The 17624-nt window shown below is 41.3% G+C and overlaps 1 protein-coding gene and 2 long non-coding RNA genes across 6 annotated transcripts; 2 read left to right on the top strand and 1 right to left on the bottom strand.

Annotated features, from left to right (window-relative positions):
• The first annotated feature begins 158 nt into the window (after positions 1 to 158).
• LOC111257561 lies at positions 159 to 4655 on the top strand. Of its 3 annotated transcripts, none has more exons than XR_002678058.1 (6): positions 159 to 231; positions 350 to 478; positions 959 to 1124; positions 1243 to 1298; positions 1369 to 3332; positions 3871 to 4655. It is a non-coding gene; the product is annotated as an uncharacterized LOC111257561 (long non-coding RNA). The 3 variants fall into 3 exon arrangements; XR_002678059.1 differs by lacking the exon at positions 159 to 231 and having other exon boundaries at positions 276 to 478; positions 1369 to 1448; positions 3289 to 3332; XR_002678057.1 differs by having other exon boundaries at positions 1369 to 4655.
• Positions 4656 to 4705: 50 nt separating this feature from the next.
• LOC101762897 lies at positions 4706 to 10299 on the top strand. Of its 2 annotated transcripts, none has more exons than XR_001164312.2 (9): positions 4706 to 5508; positions 6676 to 6766; positions 7209 to 7318; positions 7415 to 7541; positions 8170 to 8346; positions 8629 to 8699; positions 8949 to 9041; positions 9162 to 9242; positions 10041 to 10299. It is a non-coding gene; the product is annotated as an uncharacterized LOC101762897 (long non-coding RNA). The 2 variants fall into 2 exon arrangements; XR_001164311.2 differs by having other exon boundaries at positions 9143 to 9242.
• A 1216-nt stretch (positions 10300 to 11515) lies between these two features.
• LOC101762495 (MADS-box transcription factor 7) lies at positions 11516 to 16736 on the bottom strand. Its single transcript, XM_004973946.1, has 8 exons — positions 16420 to 16736; positions 14790 to 14868; positions 13822 to 13892; positions 13086 to 13185; positions 12864 to 12905; positions 12744 to 12785; positions 12409 to 12560; positions 11516 to 11914 (listed from the first exon to the last, which is right to left on the bottom strand). Exons 1-8 carry the CDS (start codon positions 16602 to 16604, stop codon positions 11848 to 11850), a joined length of 738 nt encoding a protein of 245 aa, XP_004974003.1. The 5' UTR covers positions 16605 to 16736; the 3' UTR covers positions 11516 to 11847.
• Positions 16737 to 17624: the final 888 nt, after the last annotated feature.

Raw genomic sequence — 17624 nt, 5'->3', positions numbered from 1 at the left:
TGGGCATCAAGGCTGGCTGGCTGGCGGCAGGACCGCAGGAGAGCTTAGGTTTTGGATTGGTCCACGTTGCTTATTCCCACGTGCTATAGTGCGCTCCCAGCCTTGGACATTGGGCAGACAGTATCAGTCCTGCCACCACTGCAGTACCAGTCACGTTCTTTTTTCCTTCTCTCCGGATAGGAACGACCACTACAGTATCAGTCTTGATTTTTTTTTCTACCTCGGCACAAGGTAGATTTTTTTTTCTCTCTCTCCCTTCAATCCTACCCGTCGCCGTGCCCATCCACCTTTCTTCCCAATCCCCATTGCCGGTTTTTTTGAATCGAATCTTCATTGCCTGTTGCGCCAGCAAGGTGCTGTGCTCGTCCACGCCGGAAGATGCGTGACCGGAAAGAGGCAGAGCGACTGGCGTGTGGACGAGCAGCAAGGTGGCCTCCTGCACAGAAGGGCAAGCTGGGGGGAGGCGTGGAGCACAAAGGTCAGCGTGCCTGCTCCTCTATTTCAGTCCTTATCGCTCACCTGCACATGTCTTCTGTTTGTCTTCCGTTTGTCTCCCTTGCTTGCACTGAATTAGAGATATAAGATACTGTGGTTGCTCGATTGCGCCTGTTCGCTTCTTGTCCGGGTGAACTTTAGTCCCTATCACATCAAATGTTTGAAGAGTATTAAATATAGTATAATGATAAAATTAATTGCATAAATGAGAGCTAATTCACGAGACAAATCTATTAAGTCTAATTAGTCCATGTGATACTACAGTAAACATATGCTAATTATAGATTAAATAGGTTTAATAGATTCGTCTCGCGAATTAACCCTCGTTTATGCAATTAGTTTTATAATTAGTTTACGTTTAGTTCTTTTAATTGGTATAAACATCCGATGTGATCCGAACTAAAAATCAGTCCATGAATCCTAACACCCTCTTATTTGTGGGGCTTATGCTGCAACTGAACAGCAAGCCGCTTGGCTGCAAAGTGTTGCACGCTGCTGTCCAGCTGAAGATGGTTGACTTCACGTTGGCTTGCTGCAGCTGGTACAGTTGCTGCTAGCTAGCTGCTGTAGCTGCTGCCGCAGTCAGAGCTGCAGCAAGCACTACCGAACGGTGAACCTGAAGCCTTCAGGTAAATTCTACTAAATACATTAGGTGACAATGCTCTTACCACATGGATAGGTAGTGATTCATAGTTTGATAGTTTTAAAATTCTTCCGATGATTAGCTTTCTCTTTGTGATTATGAAGTGGACAGGGAATCACGACTATGGCATGTCTATAAATTTTGGATCTCACTAAGCCTGGTAAGTTATGCAGTACCTTCCTTATCGCTTTCTTTGTGTCTGATTAAAGGATGCTAAGTTGTGCCTGCAGATTTGATTTGGTTTGGTTCCTTATTTCCACATCGACAAATCCCTTTTTTCCCTTGCTGCCTCCTGGATGCATAGCTTACGGTGAGTTCTTGTCATCCTTATCCTTCTGTAAATCCCTGTTCCTACTTTCGATGCCTGCAATTTTATTGGATATGTGGTATGCTGCATTATATGTTGTTCGATTTGCTTATTTATTGTTTAGTGATTGGGTCTGATGCTACATGCTTCCTACGAAGTTGTAGGATATCTCCATTTCTCTTTATTGTCTTTTAGGCCCAAGTTAGCAATTCATTAAGTAATGATAATTATATGTGGATCCAAAAAGATTAATGGTCTTGTAATGCTCTGATATGTAGGTTATTTTTCCTTCAGCCTAATCCTTACATGTAGCATTGCTTTTGAGCAAGATTGCAGCTGACCATTATATATATGATTACCTTTGCTACCTCTGACCTGATTAACATAGATACAGTTTCTAATTGTAATCCCATTATTATCTGTTTCCCTGTGGGTTCACATCGTATTAGAAAACAAAAACTACTTGCCATCAATACTGTGCATTGTGGCATGTGTATTAGACTAATTTCGGTTCTATAATACCCCATAATCAATTTTGGATCTGCAGTTAAGCTTGTCTACAGTAAGATTGCAGCTAGCACTAGCACCAGTGTGCCTTTAAAATTTCTAATTTCTAGCTGATTGTTGTAGCATCTTTGTTGAGCAGCAGCATTTAGTTAGAGATGTTGTGGAGAGACCCAAGAGACATTGATCTTTGGCTGCTTTATGTACACATGAAGGAATGGTCATGCTCTTAAATTTAGCAGTAGGAAGCTCACTTTCTTTTCCATTTTACTAGATGTTTATCAGATCTGAATCATATTCACTCTGTCCCATGTATTCCTGGTTTACACTTATTGGTTTTGGGCAGCATGCGACAGAGTGAAGATTATCCAAAAAAAAATGAAAGAAAGAAGAAGAGGATTATTTTTTGATAGTCATAGCTCATGCAATCTGGCTGGATCATGAACAAATTGCAAAACATTTGTTAAGATTAGCCAAATCACTCTGCTCGTTGATAATAACATAAAAGGAAAAGTGCTACCTATGGGGTTTAGATAAGTTTAACTGGACCATGTATTCCATTGTGCTCAGTTAATTAAGTTGAATGTCAATCATTATAGATTTTGTCCACCTTCCTTGATTTTTCTGCTTAGAAAAGAAACCAAAGCATTGCTCGTAGTTTATTTGTCTGTGCAGGTACCATGCTTTAACATCAAGGTAAATAGTGTCGGTCTCATATCCTCCATTCTATTATGCCACCTTTAACATATGCATTTCACTGCATGTTTGGTTTTCAAGTATGTTTCCATCGACTGACTCATGTTTTATTTGGTCCTGTTTCATGTATGTTGATATCTTTGGTTTACGTTAAGTGTGTGGTAGCTATTCTGAACCATTCTCTTGGTTCCCTTGCCATAAAGATAATTCCTCCTCCTGTTTTTCTTCTGTAACTTATAGATTGATTCATGCTATATTAATCAAGTTCACAACTTTCGTTTCTTGCAAAGAGAAGCATCATCAAGTTAAAATGCACTTATGAACACAGGATCACAACCTGCATTTAGTAAAATTCAGAACCGTGTCAGCATTAGTGCATTGTAACATATGCCTTCTTTTCTCAGTTGTACGGTTTCTTTTCCTTGGAGTTAGATATATAGATAGATGGCATGAATATAGCACACAGGTAGGTTTGGTTGCAGATGCAGTTTAGTAATACTCGCTGACTTGCCACAGCAACTGTGCAGGTCTTCATCATACTGAACTTATCATTAGTGCTGAACTTTTATCTAACACTATTTGAAATGCGTATTGTTGGCATTAACCTATTTGTATAGTTATTACATGCATTATTCTTTAGCAGGTCAGGTTGGGGCTGCAAATCAGGCCAAACAGGCCAATAAGGATGTAAGCACCATATGCAAGAAAAGGAGTTATGTTTCCTAAAAAAATAGGACATTTGTTGTAACTGATTTTATCATGATTAGGCCCCACCATTTCTATTGTGGTGAGATGAAAAAAAAGCATGATTGAATTTAGGTAAAATTATTAGGTGTTCATTGTCAGGCCCAAGAATGCAAATACGGTTTCGGTTCTGTCTTTCTTTCATGTATGCTACTGCTCAACACCAGCTTTGGCGCTTCTGCATATGCCCCACTGTTATCAAAAAAATTATATTCGTGTTATTATTTCTCTTAAATGTTTCATACAACCGCAAGAACTATAATGTTTGGTGGTCAGGAGATCTAACAGAAATTTAGAACTAAACATATATAGGTTATTGCTAAAAAAGGTAGATGCCTCGTACAATCACATAGCTGAATGAACCATACATGGTAAATTTCATATAGTTCCTACGATATAATGTTAGTTTGAAAATTAGGCTACTTTTTACTTCAATTACCACCCTTTGACTTTTCATATGTTTCTTGATCCTGAAATGCAGGTCAGAGCAACGAGCAAACAAAAGTGTAGAAGGCTCTAGCGCAACCAAATGGAAGGTTCTGCCATTATTATCTCAGCATTGTCTTAACGTATAAATGCAACTGAGCATGTAGTTCATGTTCATAAAACAATTGGAATATTTCTAACACCAGTGTTAAGAACATGCATTTTATGAATCTTCCGACCTAAATTAGTAGTTAGTTTTTTTTTACTATGTATAGATTCTGTAGAACTGCACCTTTACTCCATCAGTCATTGTGTGTACATATATCTAGCATATCTCAATTTAGACCTCATGCAAACATCCTTTACATGGTCTATTTTCTGCACTGAGTTGCATTCTATAGCCTCATTATTTGCGGATGCTGATCGTGAGCCCAAGGACTGCAGACGAACCAGGTACTTATCAAATAAATAGTTCCATTTTCCACACGCACGCATTAAAAGTCACTTTTGACGGAAACATTATCAAGTTACTTGCAGTAATCTTTCATAAATTTAATCTGCTATATCTACATTATCTTCCCCGCATCAACTAATAATAGCCTACATATAGTAATTCCACTTCCATTAAATCAATTTATTATTTTGACACATATCAGGTGGCATCCTATAATACCGATTGCGGAACACTGTGCGCATGAGCCCGCGCCAATCACTACTAGTAACCCTTAGAGCAAGTACATTGCTACACGTCAGCGGTCTCATAGGTCGTCTCATGCAGTGCCATGTAGAATTTTTGATGATGTGGAGGAGAGAGAGCGAGGAGAGAGAAAGAGGTCGATGCTTCGCGAAACAACCACCTCATGAGCTAAATTGTAGGACTACGAGACAACTTAACAACCATTGTACGAGTTATTGTTGCCATGCAACTCATAATATTTTATTTTTCTTATGCACAAATTAAGGAATATATATCACTACCGGACAAACTTATAGGATAACGCATTGTACAGGTTGGCTGTTAAATCGTGTCAAGATTACATGTTAATATATGAGACCGCCTAGTAGACGATATCAATGTACTTGCCCTTATGAATCTTGGCGCCCTCGGCGCTCAATCAGAGGGGACACGTTAGTAAAGAAATTTTACATCATCAGATTTCCGTTTTACGGCTCACGTTTTACCCCCGCAGGTGATTTACTGTACGTTGGTGCGTCCCAGGTAAAATAGGAGTATCTCCGATCCCATCTCCTCTCTTTGTCTATCCTCGTTTCCTCGCCTCCGCGGTCCGCTCCGCGACTTCCCGCGCCCGCCCCGAGTCCCCGACGCCACCTCCCTGGCTCCTCCGTCGCCTGTGTGACCAGCCTCCTCAAAACATGTCTCCTCTTCTTCTCGGCTCCGTTCAGGGGTGGTGCGGCTCATCGGCAAGGGGGGCGGTGCACTTCGGCAGCACGCCGCGCCGTCCCAAGCTCCCGGCCGCGGCAAGAAACCTAGCGCCGCCCGCAGGCCGCAGCCCTCCACCCTCCGCAGCCTCTCAGCGCCGGCCTGGTCCCTGGCCGCCGCCTCCACCGCTGCCGGAGGACGGTTTCATGGACGAGGTGGAGGAGGGTACGGGAGAGCAGGGGAGCAGCGGCGGTCCCGTCCGCGGCTTAGATGCCGTCGCAGCGGGAAGAACATCATCCTTCAAACCTTACCGTGAGCATCAATTTCCTTCCCGCATGCCAAATTTCTGTATGGTGCTTCTGTGTTCCTTTTGATGCATTCGTAGATCAATTTAGTAGATTTATGCTTTGTATTAGTGAATCTGTATTTTGTTTTGCGTGGATTACAAATCAATGCGGTCATTCTTGACGCTCGGCATAGTGATCCTCACCTTGCTAAGGTTGACCCCCTCGCTGTCTTGACTTTGTTTGAAAATGCAAAGTTATTAGCATACCTTACCTCTGTTACCAGGATTAATATAATATATTGGCCATGTATATGCTTTCGTTTCTTAAACAAAATCATTAAGCGTATCTATTCAGTTTATTTTGAGAAGATGACCAAACATGACACATCCTTCTAAACTGACCTCTGTTCTAATTATAATTTGAGACTTTTTTGTTAACAGTGATCTTTTGCGTGGCAACTAGGATCTTATGTTCGATGAACCACACAAATGATCCCATTGAGTTAGGGTCCTTTTTCAGGGTCCCCCCTACTTGGTGTGATTCATTGTATTTGCTTTCCTATTCCATTGATCTGAATATTCAGATGTAATCTTGGGAAGGAATTTTGCACATGGCAGCATATTTCGAAAGCATTTGGGTTCATGTAGATAATCCTTAAGATGAGTACTGATGCATAATCATGTATAAAGCATATATATTTAGAATGATGTGCCATAATCTACCTGCATGAAAGTCTTTTGCAGTGAGATTCCTTATGCAATCATTTTTTGTATATTGCACGGGAACTATACAAGGTTTGTGCTTAGATAATACATAGAGCTCAGTGATAAGTGGTTTCAAACCATAAGTTGTTTTGGTTAGTTTCATTGGTCTCATGGTCTGTGCTACTGCTATGTAAGAGATTCATGAACTTTTCCGGATTTCTTGTACTTGACTTACACCTGAAGTTTGGCTATCTTATTTGGGGCAAAATGATTGGTTCAGTTTCATGATATCATTTCTTAGGTGAGTCACCATAACTGAAGCAAGGTTGGATAAAGCATTTGCTGTCACATGGTTTATTTATGTTCTTTCTCATGCATTTTTCAACTTTTTATTCATGGTGAATTCTTAGAAACCAAAGTCTTAAATGTTCTTTCACTTCGCTTCCATGAAAATAAATTATTCTCCTGTTTGCTCTGATTCAATCCAGATTTCTTACCTAGGGGCATCACCCTGGTCTGAATCTAGAATGCTGAAAACAAAAGCTGCAGGAGCGGAATGCATATACAGTTCTCATTAAGGTGAGTTGGGAACAAGAACTGGAATCCATCTTGGAACATTTTTGTGAGGTGTCAGCATGGTTTCATCACACAATGTTCACGACAATGGTTCAATAGGCAGTAATAACTCTTATTTTCCAAAGTCATCAGTAAATAATATGCTTTCTCTCTACGCAATAAGTTTAGCCTAAATTTTGTTTCTACCCATATAGCCAACAACCATGAGGTCTAAAATATAGATTATCACACAAGATCATATTTCCAACAAATAGGCACAATTTGCAAAGAATTGGTGTTACCTTCCACTGGTTGGTGGTCTATATACAAAGTTAATTGAGTTGACCTATTAACTTCCTTATTATATCTGACATGAAAATGAGTTTAGTTATGGAATGGTCCACCCATACTTTTTAGAGTTCCTTTGCCAGCAAGTAAAAATTATATGGATGCGAATCTTTTACAGGATTCAGCCTGTTTGTGTTGTGGATGCTGCTTCTGCTATTGTCAGCTTCCTCAAGAATCCATGTAAGGAATGAACTCGGGGGACCTGAAGTTTATACTGTCCTTGACCTGGTAATTATTACTCTAACATTGGCTGTGCTCATAAATAAGTTTTAATTTGTACAAAGATAGGAAAAAAAGAGAGGTCACTACTGCTGGGTATTACAGGTTGAGGGCTGATGTATAAGACAATCCATGATTGGCCATGATATGTCCATGTACATGGAATAAGATAAATATGCCAAGATTCTCTTCCATTGAAAAATACTGCTGACGGTTACAATGGCATTTTCAGGTATTATTTTTCCTAATTCTCTACATACAGACTGTATTTGTATGTTCCTGTGAATTATAAGCCTTGCAATTTGGTAAGAGCTTACTTAAAATTTCTATGGTATGGTAATTGACAGATGTTGTGCTTCATGTACCAAAAAATACTTTTTTATTCCAAAGTGTTTTATCCTGGCTCCATTTCAACTGGTAATTAGATGGCAACACAAGCACACCTTTTTCAGAAGTAGTGTATCCTCAGCCTGAAATACCTTGGTATGAACTACCAAGAGTTCAAATATATTCCTTGACATAGGTTCTATTCTTTTTATTCTGGTCTTTAATTTCCATTCTGCAAAAGGTATTTTATTCCATAGTTAACATTGCAAATTTAGTGCAACAATTTTTTCTAATGGGATTACATTACATTGTTACCATATCCATGATGAATTGATGATATAGGAGGATTGGACAGAGTGAAGTTACGCGGTTCAAAACGAATTTAACCAAATCGTGTATTCCATTGAGCTCAATTGAGTTCAATGTCAAGCTTTGTAGATTTTATGCATCTCCTTTTTTTTCCTGCTTAGGAAAGATACCAAAGCGTTACCAACATATTTCTAACATATCTTCTGCTTCACACTTCATTACAGGAACTAAAGCTGTGGAACAAGAGTGTAACCTGTCCTGTTTCTTTGTGTTTGGATATCTTCAGTTGCCAGTACTGATATGGTTGATTTGTGAATCATTTGTGAACAAAATGTGCAGCTCAAGGTGTTGTAACATGATTTTTCATATACAACAACAATGCCTGGGATCTAAAACTCGAGGTAAACAACAGCATGACTTAACTGTAATTGAAAAGAACAACACTAAGCAAAAATAGTCTATATGCATCCTGTTTTGTTTCACAATTGAAAAAACACATGTTGCCTACATAAAACATGGTGATGCTTAGATTTCTGGATACATAGTGATGCTCAGGTCATTTTCATGATTTATGATTGTTTTTTTTTTCTGTTCTTCCTTACAAGAAACTATCTGTATCTAGAGCGTCCTCTCTGTGAGTTTACTGTATCAAGGCCAGCCTTCATTATTTTATTCTTGTCTAGGAATTGGTTCAACTTCATTAAGACATGTCTCAACTCTCAAGTCTCAAGTCAGGAATAGGAATTCATCGTTGGTAAGTTACATCCATAAAGATTTCCGAGAACAATATTTTGCATACGTATATTCTGCATGTGTGCTAGCTTGGAATTCAGTTTGTGCTCTTTATATAGCCAATTTATCCCTGTAGCTTGAACAGTCAGCTTATTTTTTTGCAAGTGTTTCATGATTCTAAATTCCTGTGTAAGCACAAAACAAAATGGTCAACTAGATTTTTATTTGGTTAAGATGCGGCCTGCTACATGCTGGTTTTGTGGCTACACAGGTGCACTGCTTCAATCTCTCCAACTTGCCCCGTTGACTGATGAATTGTGCATTTGAAGTGAATTGTGCGGTTACTACAACTCCAATCCGTCAGGTAACCCACGACATTGTTTATTCATGGCCTCTTTATCAATCATTTCTTCTCCGTCATCCATTAACACATCCCTTATTTCCTTCCACTATAAATTTCTCAAGAAATTGATTGATCATAAAGGGATCAAGGCATTGGCTTCTACTAGCAATTGGACGATCAGATTGGAAAGCAAGTGCTCATTGTTGAGACCTAAGTGTGGAGGTGAGATCTGATTTTCATGGAGCTAAGTCACAAAACTTTGATCAGCAGTTCCCTTGTGCTTATTGTCTGAATATTCAGTTTATTCCATCCCATGGGTTATACTGCATAGCACTAATAAGCTTTTATAGGGGTGATCAGATTTTGATGAACATAATTCTCAACAAAAGATTGATCAGGTAGCAGGTCCTCTGTGTTTATTATCTATATATTAGGTCTGTCCCATGGACTACAATATAGTGATAAGATTTCATATAATTGTCATGCAACAAAATTTTGAATCCATACTGTACAAAGCGATTATTTTTCAGTCTGGCATTTTACCAGGTTTCATTGCCTCAGTGAATCAAGATTAAGTACGACTCATGTTGAAATCATCGCACATTCCGAACCAGGAAAGAAATTAGCATGTTAACCATTACAAATAATTGTTCTTTTTTTAAGTATTTCTCCATATTATACTTGCAAGTGTTCCTACAATGTGTCCTTATTATGTCAGAATCAACTTGGGAGTTTAGAACTAGCTTGAATCGCCATCATATTATCTGAAATTACAGAAGCATCATGGTGGAACATATGCAAATTATAGTGATTGAACGTGCAACTGTGTCTTAGTAAATTAGATTTTCCCCTTAACTTTGATTCTACATGGTACTTAACATTCCTCCCATTATTTCGTAATTTCCAGCTCATAATCTGCATACATTAGGCATTCACATGGATATAGGAAGCGTTCCCTCATAGCTGACCGTATTACGCAGCATTATGCAACAACATTGAGATTTTTTTTCAAAATAATAGGGTCATTGTGATTTACCGTTGATCCGAAGGATGCTTCTTAGCAAAAAGGAATGCAAAGGAGAGGAGAAGCATTGTACCTTCAAGCTTCATTCTATTCCTCCCAGTTACTATGTAAAATGTACTTGGTTTGTATCCGTAGTGCAATTAACTCTTACGAATTTTGATTGTTCAATTTAAGCTTGAAGTTTGGTCACGACAATGGCATAATATTCTTGGGATATTGTTTTTGAACAAAATATTAAATTGTAATAACGGCCTACTCATTCGTAGAATTGCTAAAGCTCAACGCGCGCCATCACTAGTATTGTTAGAACAACATGCGCTAGCTCTCATAAGGACCACCCCAAGAGAATGTGGCATAAAGATGGTTGGGGTTATCATGGGAGTGCTCAACGATAAGGTCGGAGAAGAAGACGTAAGCCACAGTGACCTGAGTAGCATTGAGAAGCTTCAAGAGATCGGGAGGCCAGAAAAAAAGGATATCTTGGCTAGCTGCTGCATCAGACTGTACACCTGCTAGCTGCTGCATCATATTGTACAGTGTACACCTGCTAGCTGCTTGCCCCTGAAACTTGGCATAAATAAGAAGCGCGATCGGCAAAATCTTTCCTTGGATGGCTACTTCATTGCATGCCTACACGTCCTGTGACATCGAAAAGGGAGTATACCAAGTAGCCATTCATCACAATTCACAAGTCCATTCATGCACAGAAGATTCACGATCTCTCGAGACCGAGCGCACTATACTGAACGTAACAACCAGCAGCTGCATCAGATCAGACTGTACTCGTACTAGCAGTCTAGGCTTCTGGCCGGCCGGCCGCGGGTGCGCTCCGGACGGACGAGACCTCCTGGTGGATTTCGGGCGATTTTTGCTTAGGACGGGCCGCGCTCATACGGGTAGGCTGCCAATCTCCGCGCCTCCTCGGCCTTCCAAAAAAGGGGAGCCCAAGAAAAGCTTTTTCCAGCCCACAGGCACATGGGAGTTTTATGGGCTGTGTGGTGCCACCAACAACTACAGGTGGGCCGCACAACTGGGCCGTAATGGACATTTCAGGCCGAATTACTTACTACAACCACCAAGCTGGCTGGGGAAAGGAAAGCTTCAAACTGTCCAAAACAGAAGATTATTAAGCAACATCTATCAGTGGAGCATGAAAACCCGAAAACAAAACGTCAGATAAATAGGAACACGGAGAGTGCTTAGTGTTTACTCTTAACGAAAATATGTCGTGTGTGGTTCACCACTGGAATAGACCGAACAACAAAATACTATGATCCAGCTGGCCTTGGTGTTCACAACTGAATAGAGCATGTAGAGAGAATGATGTTTGAATACCTAGGTTCAGTGTTCGAGTTTATCATGGTTTCTTACAGGCACACATAAGGACATTATCCCTTTTCATGCATTACTTTCTACCAAAGTTTCCAAAAAATGGATGACTTCTCAATATGACAAAAGCATCATCACAACGTAGCCAATTTCTATGAACATTGGTTATTTTGACAAAAGGTTCGTCACAATTACAACATAAATATAGTGCAGCTACAAGCTCACAACATTCACACGCGAGCGCGCGCGCGCACACACATACGCTACAACATTATATTTGAGGCAATATAAAGCAGTCCCGACCTTATACCCAATACATTATTCGAGAATGAAATGGATAATTTCCAAGTTCATCACACAGGTTGTTACACATACAAGCCATACAAGAATATTAAACTATCACTCGAAGCACAACATATGGCAGCGTGGCCAGCCGCCGCATCCTTATTATTTCAGAATCACAGTAGTTTGATCTCATGGCAACCATGGGGGCAGGAAGGTGGTCATGCATGAGCTACTAGTCAGTGCCTCAGGAGGGAACCTGTAAAGATAATATAATAGCAAAATTTGTGGATCAACTCTAATTTCATTACAAGAGCAAGCAACTTGGACAGAAGAACTTAATTAGTGCTAGTTTCTTCTAGTTTTGTGTAAGTGCAAAAGGGGGTTGGATTCGCTAGCCATTTTTTGGGACAAGACGATGGTCGTGTGACAGAGATAAATGGTGTTCTTTTCGCATGCGTTTTGCCATCAAGAAAAGATAACTATACAAGGTGTCATTTTGATGCTTGTTTATGTACGATAAAAACAAGCAGGGCAAAAATAGATTATGAGAAAAATTATAACAAGGAAAACACCATTTAATTAGTTTGATGATCCTCTGTGTGGAATAAATGCTAGATGTGTCCTTTCTCTGTTCATGCATCTCTAGCCTAGGGCATAGAAATATTGCACATGCGCATAATTGACATCCCTTATTAGTCCCTTGGCTTTGAGTAGGAAGATATCAGCCAAAGGTAGGAGCTAGGAACTTACCCTATCTGAAGGGTGGGTTCCCCACGAGCAGCATCGAGGGGATGGAAGAATCCATTGCCACCTTGCAGCTGATGCTGCTGCTGCTGGACTTCTGGCTGTGGCTCCCCATGCTCCCATGCTTGCTGCCAGATAACCTGGTTGCTCTCCTCCAGCTGCACATCTCAAAACAATTACAATGGTCAGCATCCTTACTGCTTAAATCCTATATGATCATTCAAGTTCCGAGAAGTTTACGAGGAAACTGAAAAATTGAATAGGCTATTTCTTCAATCAGTAGTTCTTTTTCCTGAATAAGCAAATTTTTCATGACACAATAGTTCAGTTTTACAACTTACTTTTCTGCGAAGACACTTATTTGCTTCAGAAAACATTTGTTCCTGCAAATTGAAGTACTTAAGTCATTCTTGGTGGTTGAGAGATGCCAAATATATATTGGTAAATCTTTGAGATCATACCTTTCTCTGAAGTTCCGTTAGTTGATCAACCATGTGCTGTGTCTACAAGAGGAACATATAATGGTCAGAATGTTTGATACATGGAGGTAGGCCTAGGTGATAAGGATATCATTAATTAAGAGTGCTTGGTGGCCGGTGCTACATTGTAGTTCACAAAAAATACAATTTAAACAGTCCACTTGAAACAGGAGAATCATTTATTTTCTGAGAATTTTTCAGTACCCTTGTTGATCTTATGTGCTTCAAGGATGAATCAAGTTGCTTCTCGAGGTGCTCCAACTCCTTTATGTCTAATGAATCAAGATCTTCACCGAGCAAATTCCTATGATTGTCCATAAAGCATGCAGACTTTTAAATGGATCAGATATGAAAAGGTGGAACTGTATATTATTTGCAGAAATGCTGAACTAAAAATCGACCATTTTTTTTAATCTCTTATATAGATAGCTGCAAACTTGACTTAGTAGTAGACAATACTTGAAACCTTCATTTTCATTCAGGCTAATTACAATTCATTCTCGTCACTCAAGTAGTAGATAGTATATATGTACTGGCTGAATATAGATGCCGAAACTAATCACCATGATAATTACCATAGTGGCTAAGAAATATGGTCCACAAATTGAAGATTTCAGAGTAGTATTATGTTTGATTGGAGAGTGCAGTAATATAATATTGACAAAACACTTGAGACTTTTAACGTTCCACTTTTGCATCCTTTAAAGTTTACTATTTTGTTTCATTAATTTTCTTATCAAGTTAACAAATAAAACATGCTCAGAAAGATTCCTGACTAGAGTTTAATAACCACAAAGAGATATCTAATTTGATGTGTTGGATGTGGTCCTTTCGGGCACGTTTTCCCAAATCAAAGCATACTTTAAAAGAAATTGCTCTTTTTCATTTTTTATTTGTACAGAGAAACAAATCATCTGAACTTATAAAAGACACAACTAACCTTTGAGTTCGCTGTAAATTTTCAACACGTGCCTTCAGTTTGAGGTACTCATTACGGCTGCTTTTCAATTGCTAAATGAAAAGGTCATGAAAGAATAACATTAGCATAACGAATTGTTCAACATTCCGTATCTGAAAAGCCTTATACAAATCACAATGATATGCAATGCAAAGCATCACTTTTTCACTCGAAAATTGAGAGGATAGCAGGACTATCTGGATTTTCTCGCTTGCATGAAAAAACAGCAGCATCACACACCAACAATTCTATTAAGATACTATCACACTGATATATAGTATGCCCACTTAGTTGCAATAATTTTTTAAGATGCAATACTGGATATTAGTAAGAATACAGGATATGCATACAACCAGTTTGATATCTCACATGAAATGTGCTCATATTATCCTTGTACGAAAAATCCTGCTAGTAATTTGAAGTGCTCAATCATAGTTGTAGTATTTCTTTGTTTATTTGGGTTAGTAACTGATATTTCTCACAAGTTTATTAATTACAAAACAGAAACAGAATAAGGGGTATTCAATCCGAAAGTGTACACAATGAATAATCATGAAAAATTGGCGTCAGTATTTGCCCACCCTTATCTACTGTTGAGAAGAAATTTAGGAGTTTTTGTGATTGCTTGGTTTTAATAGTATGCTCTAAAATAGCCTTTTACAGGTGTCTCCTTTAATATATGCATAGGCTGGCCTGTGTTTGTCATCCTTCATCAATTATGAAAAATCCAAACCATTAGGTTGCAGGTGAATGTCATTACTACTTCTTTTTAAAAAACGAAAGAGTATCATTACTTATTAACAGCAAAGTAATTAACGTCATAAATTCAGGAGTTTTTTTGCTATAGGCTGCTAGCAAATTAGTAGTATATATTGAAATCCTGCTCAAATAAAGACAAACTAGCTAGTGCACATTAGTCTCGACTAAATTTAGGGGAAGTAAGACTTTACCTCACTCTCTCTATTTTGCAGTGCTGTTTCAGGCCCTGCATAACTGCACTTTTGATACTTTTCAAGTGTCTTTGGCATGCTGAAAGGCATGAAAATTTAGACAGAGTTAATTTCCAGAAAAGAAATCAATCAGGCCATTAAAAAAGTGTGTGGAAAAACATAAGAATAATGGTGAAATCGCTCTCAGACGTAAAGAAAAATTAACTCTGTAAAGAAAACAAATCTAGGAGTTTCTACTAATTAAGAACCCCTTAACAAAAATATACAAGGGCTAATCTCGTTTATATATGTACAAAATGCAAGAGATGATGTGCAGCTTGTCATGTGCCATTTCATACGATATGCAAGGGGGCCTACTTAACTAAACACATGCATTCCTCTACCCAAAAAAAAAGAAAAAGGAAAAAAATTAAACACATGCATGGTGCATCCAAACAGATAGGGGATGATATGACAACCTAATTCTGACTCAGTTTCAAATGGAGCTTCAAGTATCAATTATAAAAGTTCATAGTGCTGACTGCTGACTTAGGAAACAAGTTTTTGTATATAGTAGCTTGATAGTCAGACCGATCTATTGCAGAAGATTGAATTGTTAGTTCCTATGTGTGCCCATGAATAGAATCAAAAGTTTTGAGTTTATATGTGTTGATAGATCTTAAAAATAAGGATATGTGTAACATATGACACGAATACCTACCTACATAGGGGCAGTAATGGGAGTAAGAATTAATTTATCAGGACATGCATAGGCATGTTTTTTTCCTTTGGGCAAGTTTTCTTCAAATCACACACCAACCATTAGATATTCTGCCACTAGCTTAGAGTGTCAATTACTTGTGTCTTTGTCTTGTGTCACTGACATGCATGTGGGATCATCTGAGTCACAAAAGTGGGCTATGATGGTCAATTATGTGCCAATCGTATCATAAGGATGAAGTTTTTATTTTCAAAACACTTCTCAGTTCATACACTTAACTCAAACAATTTGTGATGTGCTTCTCTCCCTAGCTATCAGAGTCTATATGACTCCACTCTGTTTGTAAGACCGTGGAGAAATTAAATTTGGAGTTTGGGTTATTACGTCGGGCTATGATGAAAACGAAAAAAAAAAAAGAAGAGAAGCAATAACGATGATGACTGGATCCGCAGGAAATTGTTGTAATTGAGCTACCTAGATCATGAATTTGAGTTGACAACCACAACTATACGAGCACTTGAAAGACCGAGGGATCAAAATTACGGTCCCAAGACGAGAAAGTAAAGTAAGATCGATCTAGCACAGGGACCAGAAAACGAAGCCCTAAACCCAAGAGGTGTAAGCCGGATCCGCCCATGTCGTCCACAAGCCATGAAAACCCAGTTCCAAGCGTGCGGTGATCTCTGCACGCTAACCTCACCACGGCGAGATCCCACTCCCGGCACCTCAAAATCGAACGCGTGCAGCTCGGCTAACCTACCGACAGAAGCTGCTCGCGACGCTCCACCCAGCAGTATGCGTTCCATGGCCAGATCTGGCGAGATCCGCCGAGACTAGCCACGCCCCGGCCTGGCCACTGGCCCGCGGCAGCGCGCGCGCGCGCGGTGGGGTACGGGGTACTTACATGTGCGCGTGCGCGACATACTATACCTCTGCGTGCTGCAGAACTCGTAGAGCTTGCCGCGGTTGGAGAAGATGATGAGCGCGACCTCGGCGTCGCAGAGCACGGAGAGCTCGTACGCCTTCTTGAGCAGGCCGTTGCGGCGCTTGGCGAAGGTGACCTGGCGGTTGATCTTGTTCTCGATCCGCTTCAGCTCCACCCGCCCCCTCCCCATGGCCGCCGCCCCCGCCTTCCCCGCGGCCCCTGAACCCTCCGCCTCCGCCGCCAGATCGACGACCTCGCCCGAAGCACCAGCTCGCACTAGCAGCAGCAGCAAAGCAAAGCGAAACCAAGCGCAGGAGAGATACTCGAGCCGAGAGACGGGGGCGAAGGAGAGGGATCGGAGCGGGGATTAAATAACGAGGGGAAAGCGATGGCACGGGGGCTAGCAACTGGCAAGCAGGCGGGAGGTAGCAGCCACCAGCCAGAGCCTAGCGGTGGTGGAGGACGGAGTAGCTCAGGGGAGGAGCCGGTGGGCGCAAGGGTGGGGCGTCAGGTTGCCGTTTCCGGCAAAGCATCAAGAGGGGGGAAGCCCTAGGCCCCCAGCCGCGTAGCGCGTTTGCGGAAAGCTAGGGATGGGAGTCACCACCACCACCATACCACTCACTCACTCCACTCCGCCCATGGGTCCCGGCCTCGCCTCTGCGCCCGGCTTTTATCTCGGCGGGCCCCGCCGGCGGGAGAGCGAGAGGGCTAGGCGGCCAACCAGCTCCGCGCACGCGCCCAGTGGCGAGCGGTGGATCACATGCGCGGCTTTAATGGCCGGCCACTCGCAGCAGCCGCGCGCACCAGCGAGCTGCCCGGCGGGCATGTACGTCCTCGCCTCCTCCCGGCGCCCGGCCGCCGGCCGGGTCGCTGTCCAGACCAGCTTGCATCAACGAGCCGTCGGCGTTCCGATCCGCCGGGCTTCGCACAGGCAACAGGCATCCATCTGTTTGGTCGCGTGGTCCCTGTGCGCGGGCCGCGGCCGTCCGATCCGCCCGCCGAGGCATCAATAGCAGGGGGAGAGCCAGGCAGCCAATGTGCGCGACGCGAGCACGCCTGCATGCGCCCCCACCGCGTGCTGGGGACGCCGCCGGCCGGGATCCTGGCGGAGCAGCCGACCGACCGATCGATCTAATTCTCGCCGTGCACTGCCCGCATGGATGGCACCACTGTTTTCGATCCGTCTGCCGCGCCGGCGACGGGCCTGCCG

Source organism: Setaria italica, chromosome VI (genome assembly GCF_000263155.2).
Source record: "Setaria italica strain Yugu1 chromosome VI, Setaria_italica_v2.0, whole genome shotgun sequence".
Classification (NCBI taxonomy): Eukaryota; Viridiplantae; Streptophyta; class Magnoliopsida; order Poales; family Poaceae; genus Setaria; species Setaria italica.
Note: the sequence above shows the minus strand (reverse complement) of the source record. Positions and strands in the feature narration are given on the sequence as shown.

Bases quoted from the DNA above. Each gene is read 5' to 3' on its own strand.
- LOC101762495 (XM_004973946.1), bottom strand. From the start codon at position 16,604: ATGGGGAGGGGGCGGGTGGAGCTGAAGCGGATCGAGAACAAGATCAAC. The intron at 12,561-12,743 runs GTAAGTTGTAAA...TGAGATGTGCAG, and splicing joins ATAAGTGTCTTCGCAGAAAA to CTGGAGGAGAGCAACCAGGT. The intron at 11,915-12,408 runs GTAAGTTCCTAG...TTATCTTTACAG, and splicing joins GAACCCACCCTTCAGATAGG to GTTCCCTCCTGAGGCACTGA.